Raw genomic sequence first — 24,439 nt, 5'->3', positions numbered from 1 at the left:
TTGGCCTTTTTTTGTTGAAAAGTATTTTCTTTATGTATTCTTTGAAGAGATGTATATAATCATAATGTGAATTTTTTGCTATTTTAGTCCCACCAAGAATAGAGATTGGACTTCATATGAAGAACCTCATAATAGTTAAGGCTGGAGCAAATGTTTGTCTTGAGGCAGAAGTGTTTGGAAAACCAATGCCAAAGGTTACATGGAAGAGGGATGGTCAACCACTGAAACTTGCTGAGGGGATGAAATTTTCACAGAAGAGACATCTTTTCCTCTTGGAATTGTTCTCCGTGACAAGAAAGGAAACGGGAGAATACACTATTCTGGCAGAAAATGCAAGTGGCTCCAAATCTGGGAACATTAAGCTGAAGGTTCTGGGTGAGTTCTTACAACAAGCAGTACTATGTTTAAGTTCAGGTAGTACTACCTGAAGCTGCATTGTGTAACACAGTATTTTATGTAAAACTCTAACTAATAGATGCACTTTATTTTTTTAGATAAACCTGGGCCTCCAGCATCTATAAAGATTGTCAGTGTGTATGCAGATTGTGTCAAGATGAGGTGGGAACCACCTCTTGCAGATGGAGGTTCAGAAATCACCAACTACATTGTAGATAAACGTGAAACAAGTAGAGCAAACTGGGCTCAGGTGACCGCTAATATAAGTGGCCAGCTCACTGACTGCTCTGTAGAGAGACTAATTGAAGGCCATGAGTATCAGTTCCGTGTCAGCGCTGAAAACAAGTACGGAATTGGAGATCCCATCCTGACTGATCCCATTTTTGCTAAGAATCCTTACGGTAATGGATTATTTACTCCCTTTTCATATCTTTTCATATATATATTATTGGATTTTTTTCTGAAGTTTCCATATTCATTTAATTGACTTTAATTGCAGATGTTCCTGGGCCTTGTGATCCTCCTGTTATTACCAATATTACTAAAGATCATATGACAGTTAGCTGGAAGGCACCTGCTGATGATGGACAATCCACCATCCTCGGATACATGGTTGAAAAACGTGAAACCCAAGATGTTAACTGGGTTAAAGTCAACAGAAAACCAGTGATAGACAGAACTATTAAAGCTGGAGGTCTTAATGAGGGAGCTGAGTATGAATTTAGAGTTATTGCCTTCAACAAAGCTGGTTTGGGCAAGCCAAGTGATCCATCTAGTGCTGCTTATGCACTTGATCCTCTGTGTAAGTATTAAACACAAGTTGCGCTCACTTTTTAAATGCAAGTAACCCTTGAAACATTGCCTAATTTCCATATCCTCTTTTACAGACCCTCCTGCCCCACCAGCTTTCCCAAAAGTAGTTGACACAACACACAGCTCAGTTAGTCTGTCCTGGACAAAGCCAGCCTATGATGGTGGCTGCGAAATCTTGGGTTACCTAGTTGAGTGCAAGAGAGCAGATGCTGAGGATTGGATAAAATGTAATATCCCCAAGAATCTCAAACAGACTAAATTCCTTCTCACTGGACTTATTGATAATACAGAGTACCAGTTCCGTGTCACTGCTGTGAACAAGATTGGGTACAGTGAGCCAAGTGAAGTTCCTGGAAAACACCTTGCTAAGGACATTTTAAGTATGTTAAGTGTGATTGCTTTTTAGAAATAGTATTTCATGTCTGTTTATACATTTATTTGTAGTTCCGTTGATATATTCATTTAAAGCATACTGTTACTGTTCTTATTTGTAGTTGCTCCTGAAGCAGAACTTGATGCAGATCTTAGAAAGGCATTGGTGCTGCGTGCTGGAACCACTATGAGGCTTTATGTTCCTCTGAGGGGCAGACCTGCTCCAAAGGTCACATGGGCTAAGATAAATGCAAACTTAAAGGAGAGACAAGGAATCTTGATCAAAACGTCTGAGTGGGACACAATGTTGTATATTGAGGATATGAATAGATATGATGCAGGCAAATATACATTGACACTGGAGAACAGTAGTGGAACAAAGACCTACACGATTGTTGTGAAAGTTCTTGGTAAGTTTATCTTCATTGTCACTAAGTACATGAATATTATTCCAGTGTTAATTTAGCTGTATTGTAAAGAAATATTGCACATCTATTTTATTTAGATACCCCTGGACCACCACTTAATCTTATTGTCAAGGAGACCTCCAAGAACCATGCATCAATAACTTGGGACCCTCCTCAAATAGATGGTGGTAGTCCAATAAAAAGTTACATTGTTGAAAAGCGTGCTGCAGAGAGAAAAGCATGGTCCACAGTTTCAACTGACTGTCCTAAAACATCTTTCAGAATTACTAATTTGGAAGCAGGCAAGGCATACTGCTTCAGAGTTTTGGCCGAGAATGAATTTGGTATTGGGGAGCCATGTGAGACCCCAGGTGCTGTTAGAGCATCGGGTAAGTGAAAAAAAATGTCAGATGATTCTGTATTTCTGAATGCACTACAAGTTAACTTACTTGTTTCACTTATACTAATGGTTCTCAAAGCTAAAACAGGAAATGCAGTCACATGTTTTATTTTGACAGTTTTGCATTTAGCAGAATAATGGATTATAATGTTCACTCAACTTGTTTCAGAAAAACCGGGACCAGTGGTGGACTTCAAAGCTTTATTGATTACAAAGGATTCATGTACCCTTGGTTGGAAAAAACCAATCAGTGATGGCGGAAGTCACATTATTGCATATGTAGTGGAAGTAATGGAAGGCGAGGATAAGTGGAAAATGCTGATGAAAGCTAAGAATATGCAATATAATGCCAAGGATTTAGAAGATGGAAAGGAATACTCATACAGAGTGAAAGCAGTGAATGAAGCTGGGGAGGGTCCAGCTATAGAGCTAAGTATAATGGCTAAAGACCAAATTGGTGAGTATTTGTTAATCTGAAGATTTTTTGAACTTCCTTACCAAATATAGGATACTTTAGTGAGTTGATGTTAAGTTTAGTAATGTTGACTCTTGGTGACCACATATTACCTTCAGAATATTCTATCCTTATGGTTGAAAGGGGTGAATCCATTGTCACTGTGTACTTTAGTGAGTGAGTGAGTGAACTAATCAAAGCATCTATTCTACATTTCAGTTTTATACTGTTAATGTTTATATTGAACATTGAATTCTGATTTTTAAAATATTTTCATATTTCTGAATGTCTCTAAAATAATAATTATACAAATAATTTTTGGCAGTGACCTTTTATAAATTAATAGTATTACTTTAAGAGGTAATTTTAAGTTGCAGAGAGAGCTACGAGGTTCCTCTGTATTAGGAGAGCAGATCTGTGGCCTGTTGGTGTTGGGACGCAAGTTGGGGCTTGATGAACCCTGACTGGGTCACCTGGGTGAGGGTGTCTGATGTTGAACGATCCGAAACACCCAATGACCCCAGGTCACATCACTGATGTTGTGTTCCAGTGTCCGCAGGATCTGCCTCATAAATTAAGAATAGGTTTATGTTAACCATTTTCATCATCAGTACATAATTATTAGTAATCTTGCCCTGCCTTACAAAGGTACTGCATTCCTGAAAACTCTTTGTAAGGTGAATTATTATATTTACCATGAGTTTCAGTGATAAAATTTTTTATGTGCTCCTGAGTACCAAAAGTTACACACATTCATGCTAAAATACCACCAAATCCCATTAAAATGAACAGTTACTTCAAAAGTTAACATTAATTGTTGTAACACAACAAAACAAAGCAGTTTTTGTTATGTATTTTCTTTTTTATCTTGTATAGCTGCCCAGCTGTGCTAGTACAGATCATTCATAGTCTTTAAATACCTCACATTACACATTTTTTTCCAGATGCTCTCATTGCCTCCCACAATCCAAAGACGTGTTTCAACTGGCAACTTTAAATTACCTATAATGCACATTTATGTATTTGTATGTTTGTTTGTATGTGTGTGTTACACTGCTGTACTGTGTAAATCTTTGAATGATTCTAGGGAATGTAGTATGTCTAGCATTGTAAGTCAGCTTTGATAAAGGTGTCAGCAAATTACTGTATAATATTCATTGTTTGGCACTTGCTAAATGAATAAAAGTAAATGTCTTGCAAAGCTCAGTGGTCGGAAGGTGCACAAAATCTAAATAGGGTCCTCATAAACACAAAGATGACATGCTGTGGCACAGTGGGTTTGACTAGGTCCTGCTCTCTGGCGGGTCTGGGGTTCAAGCCCAGTTTGGGGTGCCTTGTGATGGACTAGCGTTCCATTCTGGGTGTGCTCCCTTCCCCTCCACCCTAACACCCTGTGTTATGCCGTGACCCTACTTGGGCCAAGCGGTTTCAGTCAATATGTGTGAGTGTGTTTGTGTGTGTGATAAATGCAAAGAAATGCCTAATAAGCTGAAGGGTATCCAATAAAACCCCTTCTAAAGTTGGATCCTCATAACGCGACTGGACATATTTCGGGGGATAACTATCAAACAATCCAGATGTGTAGAACTACAACTATGTAATTTCTCTGTTTCATTTTAGTTCAACCTGAATGTGACTTGAGAGGCTTGCCAGATATGTGCTATATTGCAAAAGAAGGAAGTACTGTCCGACTAAGTATTCCCATTACTGGCAAACCTGTCCCTACTGTTACATGGAAGAAAGGTGAAGATCTTACCTTGACTGACAGTGGCAGAGTCTCTGTTGAGTCAACTGCTGTAAACACCACCTTGCTAATTCGTGACTGCCAGAGAACTGATGCTGAAAAGTACACAATTATTCTGAAGAACAGTGCTGGAACCAAAGAGTCCACAATAAATGTCAAAGTGGTTGGAAAGCCAGGAATACCCACTGGGCCAATCAAGTTTGATGAAATCACAGCAGATGGAATCACACTGGAGTGGGGTCCTCCAAAGGATGATGGAGGGGCAGAAATATCCAACTACATTTTGGAAAAAAGGCATTCCACTGCTAATAAATGGGTTACTTGTGCCTCGGCAATACAGAAGACCAGTATGAGAGTTACAAGACTCCATGATGGAATGGAGTATATCTTCAGAGTCTATGCAGAAAACAAATATGGAGTTGGTGAATGCCTCAAATCTGATCCTGTTGTGGCTAGACATCCATTTGGTATTTTTTTTTTGATTGTTTTAATTTTTCAAATATATTAATTTATTTTCCTGCACTTAAAGAATATAGTTTTTGAAATTTCTTGATTTATGTTTGTCCCTAGATGTACCTGATGCGCCACTTCCTCCAGAAATTACATGCATACATCAAGAGTCAGCAATGCTGGTATGGTCTGATCCAAGAAACACTGGAGGCTCCCCTATAACTGGTAACTAAATGTTTATTTTTGGCCAATCTATATTTTATTATATTCTCTCTCTCCAAATTTTCAGGTTTTTTGACACCTGACCAAAAAAAAAAAAAAAAAATCAATTTTTTTCCACAAGGGGTATTAAATATAGTATTGGTCCCTTTTGTGCTCTTCAGGTTACCATGTTGAATTCAAGGACAGAAACAGTCTACTGTGGAAGAGAGCAAGCAAGACACCTCTGAGAATGAAGGAGTGCAGAGTAACTGGTTTAACTGAAGGCCTTGAGTATGAATTCAGGGTCATGGCTATTAATGTGGCAGGAATTGGAAAACCAAGCCGACCCACAGAGCCTCAGGTTGCGCTGGATCCAATTGGTTAGTTGAAGTAGTATTTTAAAGTTTGTATTTAAAGTTGTACAATGATTCATTCATATCTAGTAACATGCATCTCATTTTGTATTGTAGATCCTCCTGGTAAACCTGATGTGATTAGCATTACACGAAGTACAGTTACACTGATATGGACTGCACCAAAGTATGATGGTGGTCACAGACTAACAGGTTACATTGTTGAGAAACGGGAGCTACCTGGGAAGGTTTGGATGAAGGCTAACCATGTAAATATTCAGTCTTGCGCATTTACAGTAACAGACTTGCAAGAAGGCAGCAAGTGTGAATTCAGAATAAGAGCAAGAAATGCAGCTGGGGCAATTAGTCCTCCATCAGAGCAAACAGATACCCTTGTATGCAAGGATGAATATGGTAAGAATTTCTATATTTTTGAAAATAATATTTAAAAATCAGTAATAAAATATGAAAATCCTCTGAAAATTTATGTATATATTGTTTTCAGAGCCACCAGCTATAACTATTGACCCAGAAATGAAGGATGGTCTTACAGTTAGAGCTGGTGAAACTATTGTGATAAGAGCATCAAGTATCATCGGAAAGCCTCCACCAACTGCTGTGTGGTCTAAAGGAGGAAGAGACTTTAAGCCTTCAGATATTTGCCAGATTACAAGCACACCAACATCATCTACTTTATCAATCAAGTATGCAAGCAGAAAGAACACTGGAGAATATACAATTACAGCTAGCAACCCATTTGGAATTAAAGAAGAACATGTGAAAGTAAAAGTTCTGGATGTTCCTGGACCTCCAGGACCCATTGCAGCCAGTAATGTGTCTGCTGAGAAAGTCACCTTGACATGGTTACCACCAGATGAGGATGGAGGCTCTCCAATCAAATCCTACACTCTAGAGAAGAGGGAAACCAGTCGACTTCTTTGGACTATGTTAGCAGAAAATATTATGGATTGCCGCTTTATTGCTAGTAAATTAATCCAAGGCAATGAGTACATTTTCCGTGTCTCAGCTGTAAACCAGTATGGTATTGGTGATGCAACGCAGTCACTACCTGTGAAAATGGTGGATAGCTTTGGTAAGTTTAAAAGTACTTCTGACCGGCATTTTATTAATTTCTCCACATATGAAAAGGAATCATTAGAAATTTTACTTTAAATGTACTTTTAATTTCAGGTCCACCAGGTCCTCCTTCAAAACCAGAAATTGACAATGTGAGCAAGTGCTCTGTCACAATTTCATGGAAGAGACCAGTTCATGATGGAGGGAGTGATATTCAGGGCTATACTGTTGAAAGAAAAGAAAGAAGAGGTCTGAGATGGGTCAGAGCATCAAAAAAGTCAATATCTGATCTCCGTTATAAAGTACAAGGCCTTAATGAAGGAGTTGAATATGAATTTAGAGTCACGGCGGAAAACAAAGCTGGGTTTGGAGAACCCAGCGAACCATCACAGCATGTGATGACTAAGGATGTATCATGTGAGTAAATGCACCTAAATTATATTTATACATATGTATTCCTAAAGTATACATTGAGTCATATATAAAACATAACATGTGAATAGATTTTGTATGAATTTCTTTATTTATTCATTTATTTGTGTTATTGTGAATCCACTGAGATTTGCTCCATCTTTCAGATCGGCCTGGACCTCCATCTAACCCACGAATTACTGACACAACTAAAACTACTGCAACATTCAAGTGGGGAAAACCTCACTATGATGGTGGACTGGAAATTACAGGATATATTGTTGAGCACAAAAAGGAAGGCGATGATGATTGGATTAAAGACACAACAGGGACTCTGCTGAGAATTACTGAATTTGTTATTGCAAACCTTCAGCCTGGAGGAAAATACAGTTTTAGAGTTAGTGCAGTAAATGCAGAAGGTACTGGAGAACCAGCTCAAGTTGAACAACTTGTTGAAGTTGTGGATCGAGAAAAAACTCCTGACTTTGAACTCGATGCAGAACTAAGGAGAACCCTTGTTGTCAGGGCTGGTGGTTCAATACGTATCTTTGTGCCAATAAAAGGTCGGCCAACACCTGATGTCACCTGGATGAAAGAGGAAATACCTCTTAAGGGTCGTGCCCACATTGATACCACAGAATCATACACTCTCTTAGTTATCCCCGAATGTACAAGAAATGATGCTGGAAAATACATCCTGACATTAGAAAATGTTGCTGGGAAAAAATCTGGATTCGTAAATGTTAGAATTTTGGACTCTCCAGGACCACCTATTAACCTGAAGCCAAGAGAAATAACCAAAGACAGTATTACTCTTCAGTGGGAAATCCCTGTTATTGATGGAGGTTCAAAAATTACTAATTACATTGTTGAGAAACGTGATTCCACTCGAAAGGCATATTCAACCATCATTACAAATTGTCAGAAATGTTCCTTTAAAGTTCCGAATCTCACAGAGGGCTCAGAATATTACTTCAGAGTAACAGCTGAAAATGAATATGGAATTGGTGAGCCTGCAGAAACCTCTGAACCAGTTAGAGCATCTCAAGCACCCACTGCTCCCGAAAGCCTTAATGTTACAGACATTGGAAAGGATTCTGCAACACTTGCATGGACAAAACCAAAACATGATGGAGGTAGCAGAATTACTGGATATGTACTAGAAGCTCAAAGGAAAGGTGCTGAACAATGGTCACACCTGACAGTTGTGAAAGCTCTTGATTATACAGCAATGCATTTAACAGAAAATGAAGAGTATGTTTTCCGTGTCATGGCTGTTAACAGCTCAGGACGAAGTGACCCTCGTGAAAGCAGACCTGTAGTTATTAAGGAACAAACCACTGCACCTTATTTTGACCTACGGGGAGTATACCAAAAAGTAGTAATTGCCAGAGCAGGTGATAATGTGAAAGTTGAAATCCCTGTTCTGGGTCGACCAAAACCAGTTGTCTCTTGGAAGAAAGAAGATCAAGACCTTAAGCAAACACAAAGAATAAATATTGAAAATACTCCCACTTCAACTATATTAAATATAAGTGAATGCAAAAGGAAAGATGGTGGACAGTACTCAATGACAGGAAAGAATATTCTTGGAACAGTGACAGAGATTATTACAGTTCAAGTACATGATATTCCTGGCCCTCCTAAAGGACCGATTAAGTTTGATGAGATTTCTTGTGACTACATCATATTGTCCTGGGATTCCCCTGAAAATGATGGAGGGGTGCCAATTAACAATTACATTGTTGAAATGCGGGAAACCACAGGAACATCATGGGTTGAATTAGCTGCTACGGTAATCCGTACAACTTTTAAAGCTGCTCGTCTTACCACAGGAGTTGAGTATCAATTCCGTGTTAAAGCGCAAAACAGATATGGAGTTGGACCATCAATTATATCTGAACCAGTAGTTGCAGCATATCCATTCACAGTGCCAGGACCACCAGATACTCCACAAGTCATAGCCTTCACTAAGGACTCCATGACAATTACTTGGAATGAGCCAAACTCTGATGGTGGTAGCCATATTTTAGGATATCACATTGACAGGAAAGAGAAAAATAGTATATTGTGGCAAAAAATCAGCAAAGCCCTGGTTGTAGGAAACATTTTCAAATCTGCAGGACTTACAGATGGAATTGCTTATGAATTCCGAGTTTCAGCTGAAAATATGGCTGGTGTGGGTAAACCGAGCAAATCATCAGAGCCAGCATTCGCTCTTGATCCAGTAGATCCACCAGGTCAGCCAGTAGCTATTAATATTACTAGGCATGAGGTGACACTTCACTGGACAAAGCCTGAAGGTGATGGTGGGTTCCCTATTACTGGGTACACAGTGGAAAAGAAAGACTTACCAAATGGACGCTGGCTTAAGGCAAACTTTGGCAATATTCTTGAGACAACCTACACTGTAACTGGACTCAAAGAAGATGCCTCATATGAATTCCGTGTTATTGCCCGAAATTCAGCTGGTGCTATTAGTAAACCATCTAAACCATCTGAAGCAATTACATGCAGAGATGACATTGAAGAGCCAAGAATTAATGTTGATGCCAAGTTCAGTAATGTTGTAGTGCTAAAAGCAGGGGAAGTCTTTAAACTTGAAGCTGATGTTTTGGGCCGACCATTACCTACAATGGTTTGGACAAAAGAAGGAAAAGAACTTGAAGATACTGCAAAATTAGAAATCAAAACAACAGACTTCAGTACAGCTTTGATTAATAAAGACTCTTCAAGAACAGATGGAGGTGCTTTCACACTAACTGCCAGTAACCCTGGTGGCTTTGCTAAGTATGTCTTCAATGTGAAAGTTCTTGATAGGCCAGGCCCACCTGATGGTCCACTTGCTGTTACAGATGTCACTTCAGAGAAATGTATTCTGTCCTGGTTGCCACCTTCACATGACGGTGGTGCGAAGATTGAATATTACATAATTGAAAAGCGTGAAACAAGCAGACTTGCATGGACTAATGTAGCATCAGACTTGCAGGTTAGCCGATTCAAAGTAACTAAGTTGCTCAAAGGAAATGAGTACATCTTTAGAGTCATGGCAGTTAATAAGTATGGTGTTGGTGAACCCCTTGAGTCTGAACCAGTTATTGCAACTAACCCATATGTGCCTTCTGATCCTCCACAAACTCCTGAAGTAACAACAATCACTAAGGATTCAATGGTTGTTTGTTGGGGACATCCTGAGAATAATGGTGGAAGCAATATTTCCAACTACATCATTGAAAGAAGAGACAAAACTGGTCTTCGTTGGGTTAAATGCAACAAAAGAACAGTTACTGATTTGAGGTACAAGGTATCTGGACTTACACCAGGACATGAATATGAATTCAGAATTATTGCTGAAAATGCTGCAGGCTTAAGTAAACAAAGTCCCTCAAGCCCATTTTACAAAGCCTGTGATACTATCTTCCAGCCTGGCCCACCTGGAAATCCAAGGGTATTAGACACAACTAAATCTTCTATCACTGTCGCATGGAACAAGCCAGTATATGATGGTGGTTCTGATATTACAGGTTATATTGTTGAGACCTGCCTTCCAGAGGAGGATGAATGGACAATCGTTACTCCTAAAGAAGGATTAACAGCTACATCATTTACTATCACTAACTTGAAGGAAAATCAAGAATATAAAATAAATATTTCAGCTCTTAACTGTGAGGGAGTTGGAGAACCTGCCTGTGTTCCTGGATCACCAAAATCAGAAGATAGACAGATTGCACCAGACATTGAACTTGATGCAGATCTTCGTAAAGTTGTTAACATCAGAGCTTGTGGCACATTAAGACTATTCGTACCCATAAAGGGAAGGCCTGTTCCTGAAGTGAAATGGTCCAGAGAAAATGGAGAACCACTTGACAGAGCAACTATTGAAAGCACATCATCATTTACATCACTTCAAGTAGATAATGTAAGCAGGTTTGATAGTGGAAAATACATGTTAACAGTAGAAAATAGCTCGGGAAGTAAGACAGCCTTTGTTAATGTTAGGGTATTGGACACTCCTGGAGCACCACAAAATCTGAAGGTCAAAGAAGTTACCAAAGAGTCGGTATCAATCATCTGGGACCCACCTCTCATTGATGGTGGTTCTCGAATAAGAAATTACATTGTAGAAAAACGTGAGTCAGCTAGAAAGGCTTACTCAACAGTTACTACTAGTTGCCATAAAACAAGCTGGAAAATCAGCCAGCTGCAGGAAGGAAGCATGTACTTTTTTAGAGTTTTGGCTGAAAATGAGTATGGAGTTGGGCTTCCAGTTGAAACTAGTGAGTCAATCAAAGTTTCTGAAAAGCCACTTCCCCCTGGCAAAGTCACTGTTCAAGATGTTACAAGCAACAGTGTTACTCTGACATGGGAGAGACCAGATCATGATGGAGGCAGCAGAATTACAGGGTATATTGTTGAAATGCAGAGCAAAGGCAGTGAAAAATGGACTCAGTGCATGACTGTAAAAGGCAATGAAGCAGTTGTTGTAGGTTTAACACAAGGCGAAGAGTACTTGTTCCGTATATCAGCAGTAAATGAAAAAGGAACTAGTGATCCTCGGCAACTTAATGTACCTGTCATTGCCAAAGATCTTGTGGTTGCTCCGGCATTCAAACTCTTGTTCTCTACGTTCAGTGTTTTGGCTGGAGATGACTTGAAGGTAGATATTCCCTATGTTGCTCATCCAAAAGCTGTTGTATCATGGCACAAAGATGGTGTCCCTCTGAAGGAAACCACTAGAGTTAATGCTGAGACAACAGACATGCATTTGTATCTTGTTATCAAAGAGGCCTGCAGAGAAGATGTTGGGCAATACACTATCAAAATTTCAAACAGTGCTGGAGAAAATACAGCAGACATTGGCATTGTTGTTCTCGATAAACCAGGTCCACCAACTGGCCCAATTAAGATAGATGAAGTGACTGCTGACAGTATGATTTTATCATGGCAGCCTCCAGAATATGATGGTGGCTGTTCCATCAATAACTACATTGTTGAAAAGAGAGACACATCAACTACAAACTGGCAGATTGTGTCAGCGACTGTAGCCAGAACGACAATTAAAGCAGCAAGACTGAAGACTGGCACCGAATATCAATTCAGGATTGCAGCTGAAAACAGATATGGAAAGAGTTCTGTTCTTGTCTCTGAGTCAGTGATTGCTCAATATCCATTTAAACTTCCTGGCCCTCCTGGCGAACCCTCTGTACAAACTTCTTCTAAGGACAGTATGCTAGTTGTGTGGAACAAGCCTTCTGATGATGGAGGAAGCAAAATATTGGGATATCACTTAGAAAGTAAGGAACGAAACAGTATTCTTTGGATTAAGCAAAACAAAACGCTTATTCAGGACACAAGGTTTAAGGTTACTGGCCTTGAAGAAGGTATTGAATATGAGTATCGAGTTTATGCTGAAAATATTGTGGGTATAGGTAAAGCCAGCAAATTATCAGAAGTCTGTGTTGCAAGAGATCCATGTGACTCTCCAGGCACCCCTGAAGCTGTTATCATCACACGAAATTCTGTTACACTTAGATGGACAAAGCCAGAGTATGACGGAGGAAGCAAAATTACTGGGTACATTGTTGAGAAGAAAGAGCTTCCTGGAGGTCGCTGGATGAAGGCTAGTTTCACAAATATAATAGAAACGGAATTTGTGGTAACGGGTTTGGTTGAGGAGCAGAGATATGAATTCCGTGTCATAGCAAGAAATGCAGCAGGTGTTTTCAGTAATCCATCTGCAAGTACTGGGGCTATAACTGCAAAGGATGAAGTAGATCCCCCTCACATCAACATAGATTCTCGATATACTCAAACAGTTGTTATAAAAGCAGGGGAAAACTTCAAGATTGATGCTGACATTTCTGGAAAACCTATACCTACAATTCACTGGATGAAAGGAGATGAAGAACTAGTAAATACAGCTCGTCTGGAAATCAAGAACACAGACTTTACTACAACTCTGAGTGTTAAAGAAGCTATTCGCATTGATGGAGGCCAGTACACACTACTGCTGAAGAATGTTGGTGGACAGAAATCAGTCCATGTTAATGTTAAAGTCTTAGACAGACCAGGTCCACCTGAAGGCCCAGTTTCTGTTTATGGAGTGACAAGTGATAAATGCTCCATTGCTTGGAAACCACCCCAGCAAGATGGTGGCAGTGATGTATCTCACTACATTGTTGAAAGGAGAGAAACAAGCAGATTAGTTTGGACTGTTGTTGATTCTAAAGTACAGACTCTAAATTTAAAAATCACAAAACTTTTGGAGGGAAATGAGTACATTTTCCGTGTGATTCCTGTGAATAAATATGGGATAGGTGAACCACTTGAATCCGAGCCAGTGATTGCAAGAAATCCATTTGTAGCCCCTGATTCACCTACAGCAGTTGAAGTTTCAAATGTCACAAAAGATTCTATGGTTGTTACTTGGGAAAGACCTATTAAGGATGGTGGTAGTCCAATTATTGGATATATTATTGAAAAACGAGATAAAGAAGGCGTGAGGTGGACCAGGTGCAATAAGCGTACAGTAAGTGAATTGCGCTTTAGAGTCACTGGACTTCTTGAAAGCCGCAGCTATGAATTTAGAGTTTCAGCAGAAAATGCTGCAGGAATTGGAGTACCAAGTGCTTCATCTATTTACTACAAGGCCTTAGACCCAATTTTCAAACCAGGCCCTCCAAATAATGTTAAAGTGACCGATGTTTCTCGGACCTCTGTTTTCCTTACATGGGGTAAACCTATTTATGATGGTGGTTGTGAGATTCAAGGATATATTGTTGAGGTGTGTGAGGCAACATCTGAAGAATGGACAATGTGTACTCCACCAACAGGCATTGCACAGACAAGATTTGAAGTGAAGAAATTACAAGAAAAACATGAATATAAATTCAGAGTCTGTGCTGTCAACAAGGCTGGTGTTGGTGAGCATGCCGATGTCTCAGGAACAGTCATTGTAGAAGAAAAGATGGAATCACCGGACCTTGACCTTGATCCTGAACTCAGGAAGATGATCACTGTAAGAGCTGGAGGATCACTAAGATTATTCATTCCACTCCGAGGACGACCTGCCCCTGAAATTAAATGGGGAAAAGCTGACGGTGAAATCAAAGATACAGCTCAGATTGACACCACAAGTAGTTATACATCTCTTGTGATCGAACATGTTGACAGATTTGACAGTGGGAAATATACTGTAACTGCAGAAAATGCCAGTGGAGTAAAATCTGCTTTCATCAGTGTCCGAGTACTTGACACACCAAGTGAACCCATAAACTTTAGAGTGAAAGAGATCACAAAGAATTCTGTAACACTTACATGGGAACCTCCTGCATTGGATGGTGGAGCCAAAATTAAAAATTATATTGTTGAGAAACGTGAGAGCACAAGAAAGGCATATTCGGCTGTTGTCACAAACTGCCATAAAATGTCATGGAAGGTTGAACCCCTTCAAGAGGGCTGCAACTATTTCTTTAGAGTTCTTGCAGAAAATGAACATGGAATTGGGCTGCCTGCAGAAACAGCTGAACCTCTGAAAGTGTCAGAGGTTCCCCAGCCTCCTGGAAAAATTACTGTCATTGATGTGACACGTAAAAGTGTTACTCTTGCCTGGGAAAAACCTGAACATGATGGAGGCAGCAGAATTCTTTACTATGTAGTCGAAATGCAAGCTAAAGATGCTGAGAAATGGTCTGTTTGTGCTCAGGTTAAAACACTTGACACTGTTGTCAGCAATTTAGCTCAGGGAGAAGAATATATCTTCCGAGTTATGGCAGTTAATGACAAAGGAATGAGTGACCCAAGACTGCTTGCTACTCCAGTTCAAGCAAAGGACCTTGTTATTCCTCCAGATGTAAAGCCTGCATTCAGCAATTACAGTGTACAGGTTGGACATGATCTGAAAGTAGAAATCTACATTGCTGGGCGTCCTAAACCTAATATTATTTGGACAAAAGATGGCTCACCTCTTAAACAGACAACAAGAGTTAATGTTGTTGACAGTGAACATCACACAACTCTTAATATTAAAGAAGCAACAAAAGATGATAGTGGTTTATATACTGTTTCTGTGTCCAGTGTTCTTGGGCAAAAGGAGGCAACTTTTGAAATTATCACACTTGATAAACCTGGGCCACCAAGTGGCCCAGTAAGGTTGGAAGACATTAGTGCAGAAAGTATCACTGTTTCATGGGATCCACCAAAGTACACCGGTGGTTGCCAGATTTCAAACTACATTGTGGAAAAGAGGGACACAACCACTACTAATTGGATGGTGATTTCTGCCACAGTAGCAAGAACTACACTAAAAGTAACTAATTTGAAAACAGGGGCAGAATATCAGTTTAGAATATTTGCAGAAAACCGATATGGCAGAAGTTATGCTATTGACTCTGAGCCTGTTATTGCACAGTACCCGTACAAGGAACCAGGCCCACCTGGCACTCCATTTGTCTCTTCACTGTCAAAGGATCACATGGTTGTTGAGTGGCACAAGCCAATTTCAGATGGAGGCAGTAGTATTATTGGGTATCATCTGGAGAGAAAAGAGAAAAACAGTATTCTTTGGACAAAGATTAATAAAACACTTATTCAGGATACCCGTTTCAAAACAACTCCTTTAGAAGAGGGTATTGAATATGAGTTCAGAGTGTATGCTGAGAATATTGTTGGAATTGGAGCCTGCAGCAAAGTCTCTGAAGGCTATGTGGCATGTGATCCATGTGATCCACCTGGTAAACCAGAAGCTATCATCGTTAATAGACACTCAGTCACACTCCAGTGGACAAAACCAGAATACGATGGAGGCAGTATGATTACCGGTTACATTGTCGAGAAACGAGACCTTCCAGATGGACGGTGGATGAAAGCCAGTTTTGCAAACATTATTGAAACTCAGTTCACTGTTACTGGTCTAACCGAAGACTCCAAATATGATTTCAGAGTTATTGCAAAGAATGCAGCTGGGACTGTTAGCAAGCCATCTAACAGTACAGGATCAATAACTGCAAAGGATGAAGTTGAGCCTCCAAGATTTGAAATTGACCCTGAGTTCAGCCAGGTTGTTGTTGTAAATGCAGGGGACACATTTAAACTTCACGCTGATGTACAAGGAAAGCCTGTACCAACAGCTCTGTGGTTCAAAGGTGATAAAGAAATGGAAAACACAGCAAGATGTGAGATCAAGAATACTGACTTCAAAGCAATAATTATCATTAAGGATGCAATAAGAATTGATGGTGGCCAATATAACTTGCAGCTAATCAATGTTGCTGGGACTAAAACTGTGCCATTCAATGTTAAGGTCCTGGATAGACCAGGACCATCTGAAGGACCACTTACTATAACTGGAGTAACTTGTGAGAAGTGCACGCTATCATGGCTTCCTCCTCGACATGATGGAGGCAATGCTGTTTCTCACTATATCATTGAGAAGAGAGAAACTAGCCGTCTTGCTTGGACTGTAGTTGCTAATGACTGTAGAGCTACTATGTTTAAAGTAACAAAACTTTTAAAGGGAAATGAATACATTTTCCGTGTAATGGCTGTGAACAAGTATGGTGTTGGTGAACCACTTGAATCAGCACCTGTGATAATGAAAAATCCATTTGTTCCACCTGGTCCACCACAGGAACTTGAAGTAACGAACATTACAAGAGACTCAATGACTGTTTGCTGGATCAGACCTCTGTCTGATGGAGGGAGTGAAATTGTTGGTTACATTATAGAGAAAAGAGATAGAGCTGGAGTCAGATGGACAAAATGCAATAAACGCAGAGTCACAGATCTACGCTTCAGAGTAACAGGTCTGACAGAAGATCATGAATATGAGTTTCGGTTATCTGCAGAAAATGCAGCAGGAGTTGGACAACAGAGTCCACCAACTCTATATTATAAAGCCTGTGATCCAGTGTTCAAGCCTGGTCCTCCAACTAATGTGCATCTACTTGATACCACCAAAAATTCAGTTTTGATTGCTTGGAGCAAGCCAATTTATGATGGTGGTTGTGATATTCAGGGATATATTGTGGAGATCTGCAAAGTGGATGAAGAGGAATGGACAATGTGCACACCACCAACTGGCCTGACTGTCAGTATATTTGAAATTACTAAACTTGTTGAACATCAAGAATATAAGATTCAAATATGTGCCATCAACAAAGTAGGAGTTGGTGAACCAGCATCTCTACCTGGCACTGCAAAGCCCGAAGATAAAATGGAGGCTCCAGAAATTGAACTTGATTCTGAACTACGAAAAGGTATTGTGGTCCGTGCTGGAGGGTCCATGAGGATCAATATACCTTTCAAAGGGAGACCAGTTCCAGAGATTAGCTGGTCCAAAGATGAAGGGGAAATACCGACTAGAGCACAGATTGAGAAAGGTCCAGATTTCACTCAGCTTTCAATTGATATCTGTGACAGAAATGATGCTGGAAAATACACCCTAAATTTAGAAAATAGCAGTGGATCCAAGTCTGCATTTGTGTCTGTCAAGGTATTGGATACACCAGGAGCACCCCTGAATCTTGAAGTGAAGGATATTACTAGGGATTGTGTTACTCTTGTATGGGAGCCACCACTTATTGATGGAGGAGCAAAGATTAAAAATTATGTGATTGACAAACGTGAGTCAAACAGACCTGCATACTCAAATGTTACTACCAAATGCACCAAGACAAGCTTCAGAGTAGGGAATCTCACTGAGGGAGGCATTTATTACTTCAGAGTTATGGCTGAAAATGAATTTGGAGTTGGCCTACCTGTAGAAACTCAGGATGCAGTGAAAGTATCTGAAGCTCCCTTGTCTGTAGGAAAGGTCACTTTGATTGATGTGACTAAATCAAGTGCGTCGTTGGCATGGGAAAAGCCAGACTATGATGGTGGTAGCAGAATTATTGGCTACTTAATTGAAATGCAGCCAAAAGGAACAGAAGAATGGGTGGTTGCAACAACATCAAAGACATGTGAAGGCACTGTTACAGGGCTGAGTTCTGGCCAGGAGTACCTTTTCCGTGTTGTTGCTTATAATGATAAAGGAAAGAGTGATCCAAGGCCTTTAGCTACTCCCGTTGTTGCCAAAGACATAACCATTGAACCAAAATTTAAACTGACATTCAACACATACAGTGTTCTATCTGGTAATGATCTCAAAATTGAAATCCCAGTAATTGGACGTCCAAAGCCCAAGATCACTTGGAATAAAGATGGGCAACCACTGAAGGAGACTACAAGGGTTAATATTTCTACCATACCAAATGCAACAGGCCTTTGTATAAAAGAAGCAAACAGAGATGATTCTGGAAAGTATGCAGTAACTGCTGTGAACAGCACTGGGACAGTAACAGAGGAAATAGTTATTATTGTTCTTGATAAGCCTGGCCCACCAGCTGGACCTGTGAAAATTGATGAAGTAAGTGCTGACTTTGTAACAATCTCATGGGAACCACCAATTTATACAGGAGGTTGTCAAATAAACAACTATATTGTCGAAAAACGAGAGACAACAACCACAAACTGGCAGACTGTCTCTGCAACTATTGCAAGGACAACTATCAAAATTTTAAAGCTGAAAACAGGTTCAGAATATCAGTTCCGGGTTTTTGCTGAAAACAGATATGGAAAAAGTTCTTCACTGGACTCAGTACCAGTTATGGTGCAGTATCCTTACAAAGTACCGGGTCCACCAGGTACCCCATTTGTTTCATCAGTAACAAAGGACCACATGCTTATTGAATGGAAACCACCAATTAGCAATGGTGGAACTGATATTATTGGTTACCATCTTGAACGGAAAGAAAAAAATAGCATTTTGTGGACTAAATTGAACAAGATTCTCATTGCTGACAATCGATTTAAGACAAATGACCTTGAAGAAGGTATTGAATATGAATACAGAGTGTACGCTGAAAACATTGTTGGCATTAGTGTTCCAAGTAAGGTTTCTGAATGCTATGTTGCCCGTGACCCCTGTGATCCACCTGGAACCCCTGAAGCTATAGTTATCACAAGAAACTATGTCACACTTAAATGGACAAAGCCTCAGTATGATGGTGGTAGTAAAATCACAGGATACATTGTTGAAAGGAAGAAGCTACCTGATGGTCGCTGGATGAAAGCTAGCTTTACTAACATTATTGACACAGAATTTACTATCACAGGGTTAACAGAAGAGCAACGGTATGAGTTCAGAGCCATTGCAAAGAATGCAGCAGGCATTTTCAGTGAACCCTCTGAAAGTACTGGACCAATTACTGCTAAAGATGAAATTGAAGCTCCCACAGCTTCAATGGATTCAAAGTTTAAGGATGTTATTGTGGTTAATGCAGGAGAAACTTTTACAATTGATGCTGACATTTTTGGAAAGCCAGTGCCTGATATTATATGGCTAAAAGATGGAAAAGAAATTGATAAGGCAACTCCAAGAATGGAAGTTAAAACGACCCTACAGCGAACAGTGCTGACAGTGAAGGATTGCATTAGAGTTGATGGTGGACACTATGTTCTTAGCCTTAACAATGTTGGTGGAACAAAAACTATACCTGTAAATGTAAAAGTTTTAGATAGACCTGGTCCACCTGATGGCCCTCTTAAAGTCACTGGTATCACTGCAGAGAAATGTTATCTTTCCTGGAACCATCCTTCACATGATGGAGGCGCTAGTGTTTCTCATTATATTATTGAGAAGAGAGAAACTAGTAGGTTGTCATGGACTGTAGTTCAACCTAAAATTCAAGCTGTAAGTTACAAAGTGACCAAACTATTACCTGGAAATGAGTATATCTTCAGAATTATGGCAGTTAACAAATATGGAGTAGGTGAAGCACTTGAATCTGAGCCAGTGTTAGCATGCAATCCATTCAAACCACCAAGTGCACCATCAGTACCTGAAGCTAGTGCTATAACTAGAGATTCTATGGTTCTTACATGGGAACGGCCTGAATATAATGGAGGGTCTGAAATTGAGGGCTATATCCTAGAGAAGCGAGACAAAGAAGGCATCCGATGGACAAAATGCAATAAGAAGAGATTGAATGACTTACGATTTAGAGTAACTGGACTTACTGATGGTCATTACTATGAGTTTCGTGTTTCTGCTGAAAATGCTGCTGGTGTGGGAGAGCCTAGCAAACCGTCAGAACTCTACAAAGCTTGCGATGCTATATACCCACCTGGACCTCCAAACAATCCTAAAGTAACTGACTACTCAAGTACCTCTGTCTCTCTTGCTTGGAGCAAACCTATTTACGATGGTGGTGCACCAATAAAGGGATACATTGTTGAGATGAAAGAAGTTGCTGAAGATGAGTGGACTACATGCACACCTCCTACTGGTGTAGAAACAACTCAATACACAATAAAACAATTAAAAGAAAATGCTGAGTACAACTTCCGCATCTGTGCTCTAAATGTTGAAGGAGTTGGAGAACATGTTGATGTTCCTGGGTCTGTGGTTGCAGCTGAAAAACTTGAAGCACCAGAGATTGATTTAGATGCAGAGCTCCGGAAAGTTGTCTCCGTACGAGCAAGTGGAACCCTTCGCTTGTTTGTCACGATCAAAGGAAGACCCGAACCTGAGGTTAAATGGGCAAAGGTGGACAGTGCCATGGCTGAGCGTGCGCAAATTGAAGTAACAAGTTCATACACTATGCTTGTTATTGACAATGTCAACAGATTTGATAGTGGAAAATATGTTTTGACCCTTGAAAATAACAGTGGTACAAAATCAGCATTTGTCAATGTTAGAGTGCTAGACTCACCAAGTGAACCTCTTAATTTTGAAGTCAAAGATGTCAAGAGAGATTCAGTAACACTTTCTTGGGAGCCTCCTCTAATTGATGGTGGAGCAAAGATAACCAATTACATTGTGGAGAAACGTGAATCTTCAAGAATGGCATACACCACTGTTACAAACAATTGCATCAGGAATTCATTTAAAGTTGATGAGTTACAAGAAGGACATATCTACTACTTCCGTGTTCTGGCTGTCAATGAACATGGTGTAGGTTTGCCAACAGAAACAAAAGATCCAGTCAAAGTATGCGAGGCACCTTTGGCACCAGGCAAAGTTACGCTTGTGGATGTAACTCGAAAAAGTGTTACTCTTTCTTGGGAAAAACCAGATCATGATGGTGGCAGCAAAATCACAAGCTACATAATAGAGATGCAAACTAAAGGCAGCGATAAATGGACTGTATGTGCCACAGTTAAAGGACTAGAGACAACCATTGATGGTCTAACATCAGGTGAAGAATATTCTTTCAGAATCATTGCTGTGAATGACAAGGGAAAAAGTGATCCCAAGCCACTTGGAGTATCTGTGATTGCAAAAGATATTCAGATTGAGCCTGTCATTGATTTGTTATTCAACACTTACAGTGTGAGGGCTGGAGATGACCTCAAAATTGATGTTCCATTTAGAGGTAGACCACTACCAGAGGTATCATGGAAAAAAGATGGTCATTCTTTGAAACAAACAACTAGAGTGAATGTTCTATCATCTAAGACCTCAAGCAAAATTGTAATTAAAGATGCTACAAGGGAAGATGCTGGAAAATATGAAATTACTTTAACCAACACAATTGGCACTAAATCAGCTGAAATAAATATTGTTGTCCTTGACAAACCTGGTCCACCAGGTGCAATCAGAGTAGATGAAGTTAGTGCTGACAGTATATCATTATCCTGGGATCCACCAGATTATGATGGTGGTTGCCAAATCAATAACTATGTGGTAGAGAAAAGAGACACTACTACAACAACATGGCAAATTGTTTCAGCCACTGTTGCCAGAACTTCAATTAAAGTTTCCCGTTTGATCCAAGGTTCTGAATATCAGTTCCGTGTTTGCTCAGAGAACCGTTATGGAAGGAGCCACTTTGTAGATTCATCACCAGTTATTGCCCAGTATCCATTCATGTTGCCTGGTCCACCTGTAAATGTACGTGTTGCTGAGGCAACCAAGACGCACATGCTTGTTACATGGAATAGACCAGCTAGTGATGGTGGAAGTGCAATCCTTGGATACCACTTGGAATGTAAAGAACCAAGCAGCATTCTCTGGACAAAGATTAACCGAGGTCTTATTACAGATACACAGTTTAAAGTATCTGGCATTGAAGAGGGCTTGTTCTATGAATACCGTGTTTATGCAGAAAACATTGCAGGTATTGGGAAATGCAGTAATGCATCTGAACCTGTGGCAGCAAGAGATCCATGTGATCCTCCTGGTCAACCTACAGTCACAAACATCACTAGAACATCAGTTTCATTGTCTTGGACAAGGCCTGAGTATGATGGTGGGGCTAAGGTCACAGGTTACATAATTGAATGCAAGGAGCTTCCAGATGGCAGATGGCTGAAATGCAATTTCACTAATGTCCAAGAAACATATTTTGATGTTACAGGCCTTACAGAGGATCAGCGATATGATTTCCGAGTCATTGCAAAGAATGCTGCTGGGCTGTTCAGTGAGCCATCTGATAGCACAGGCCCTGTCACTGTGAAGGATGATGTTGATCCACCAACCATCATGATGGATGACAGGTTCAGACAGTTAGTAGTTGTGAAAGCTGGAGATGTCCTCAAAATCAATGCAGATATTGCAGGCCGGCCACATCCAGTAGTTTTATGGGCTAAAGATGGAAAAGAAATTGAAGCTAAAGCTAGAGTTGAGATCTCCTCTTCAAACTTCTGCACTACTATAATTGTCAAGGATTGCATCAGAAGAGATTCTGGGCAATATGTTTTAACTTTACAAAATGTTGCTGGAACAAGATCAGTAGCAGTAAACTGTAAAGTGCTTGATCGGCCAGGACCTTCAGCTGGACCACTTCAGGTAACTGGCCTAACTGCCGAAAAATGCACTTTGTCCTGGGGCCCACCTCAAGAAAATGGTGGTGCAGAAGTTTCCCACTACATTGTGGAGAAGCGTGAAACAAGTCGTCTTACATGGACATTAGTATATGGCGATATGAAAGCTACAACATGCAAAGTTACCAAACTTCTCAGGGGCAATGAGTACATATTTAGGGTTTTGGGTGTGAACAAATTTGGAGTTGGTGAACCTCTTGAAAGTGATCCTGTTAAAGCTGTGGATCCATTTACAGTCCCACCTGCACCCACAAATGTTGAAGTTACAAGTGTAACAAGTGAGGCAATGACAATATGCTGGGAAAGACCTGCTTCTGATGGAGGTAGTGAAATTCTTGGTTATGTAATTGAAAAGTGTGAGAAGTCAGGTCTGCGTTGGGTTCGTGTAAACAAAAAACCTGTGTATGACCTAAGAGTTAAAGCTTCCAATTTACGGGAAGGATGTGAATATGAGTTCCGTGTTTATGCAGAAAATGCTGCTGGTTTAAGTCTTCCAAGTCAACCCTCATCTCTAACTAAAGCTGAAGACCCACAGTTCTTTCCATCCCCACCTACTAAGCCAAAAATAATTGATTCAACCAAGAGCTCTATCACAATTGGATGGTGTAAACCATTGTTTGATGGAGGAGCACCAATCACTGGATACAGTGTGGAATACAAGAAAACTGAAGATGAAGACTGGACGGTTGCTGTTCAAAATACAAGGAATACAGAATATACTGTTGTTGGACTGACATCTGGAGCAGAATATGTGTTCGTTGTAAAATCTATTAACAAGATTGGACTTAGTGATCCAAGCCCTGCATCTGACCCTCAAGTTGCAAAGGAGAGAGAAGAAGAGCCAGTTTTTGAGGTTAGCAACGAGATGCGCAAGACTTTGATTGTCAAGGATGGTAGCTCCTTTACCTTGACTGTGCCATTTAGGGGAAAGCCAGTGCCCAATGTGATGTGGAATAAAGCTGATGTTGATCTTAGAGTAAGAGCTTCAATTGACACAAGTGATACCTGCACATGTATTACGGTAGAAAAAGCAACAAGAAATGATTCTGGAAAGTATACTGTGACATTACAGAATGTTGCTGGGACATCCACTTTGACACTGGTTGTTAAGGTACTTGACTCTCCTGGGCCACCTTCACATGTTGAGATCAAGGAAGTCACTAAAAACTCAGCGACAGTGACATGGGATGCACCAGAAAATGAAGGGGGTGCTCCTGTTAAAAACTACCATGTTGATATACGAGAGGCAAATAAAATGGGATGGACAAAAATCACTGACAGCTGTCACCGCTTGACTTATAAAGTTACGGAATTGCAAGAGGGAGGGGTATACTATTTCAGAGTTACTGGTGAAAATGAATATGGACTTGGTGTGCCCTCTGAAACCAAAGAAGGAACAAAGATTACAGGTAAGCCAAAAAGTATTTGCATTTGTGAGCAATTATTAATTCAGCTTGGATGCATAAACTGAATTATATAACTTTCCATGCAGCT

The 24,439-nt window shown here is 40.1% G+C and overlaps 1 protein-coding gene across 1 annotated transcript in view; it reads left to right on the top strand.

Moving 5' to 3' along the window:
* LOC108924242 (titin-like) overlaps positions 1–24,439 on the top strand; it is a 187,098-nt gene that overhangs the window by 133,640 nt on the left and 29,019 nt on the right. The window contains exons 208-221 of the mRNA XM_029247485.1: positions 88–375; positions 495–797; positions 896–1,198; positions 1,284–1,589; positions 1,704–1,991; positions 2,087–2,377; positions 2,558–2,845; positions 4,463–5,053; positions 5,157–5,261; positions 5,420–5,617; positions 5,708–6,004; positions 6,096–6,683; positions 6,782–7,084; positions 7,246–24,354. Of these exons, the coding sequence (XP_029103318.1) occupies positions 88–375; positions 495–797; positions 896–1,198; positions 1,284–1,589; positions 1,704–1,991; positions 2,087–2,377; positions 2,558–2,845; positions 4,463–5,053; positions 5,157–5,261; positions 5,420–5,617; positions 5,708–6,004; positions 6,096–6,683; positions 6,782–7,084; positions 7,246–24,354 (21,258 nt within the window). The remainder of the gene's footprint in view (positions 1–87; positions 376–494; positions 798–895; positions 1,199–1,283; positions 1,590–1,703; positions 1,992–2,086; positions 2,378–2,557; positions 2,846–4,462; positions 5,054–5,156; positions 5,262–5,419; positions 5,618–5,707; positions 6,005–6,095; positions 6,684–6,781; positions 7,085–7,245; positions 24,355–24,439) is intronic.

This window comes from Scleropages formosus, chromosome 21 (assembly GCF_900964775.1).
Source record: "Scleropages formosus chromosome 21, fSclFor1.1, whole genome shotgun sequence".
Taxonomy (NCBI): Eukaryota; Metazoa; Chordata; class Actinopteri; order Osteoglossiformes; family Osteoglossidae; genus Scleropages; species Scleropages formosus.
Note: the sequence above shows the minus strand (reverse complement) of the source record. Positions and strands in the feature narration are given on the sequence as shown.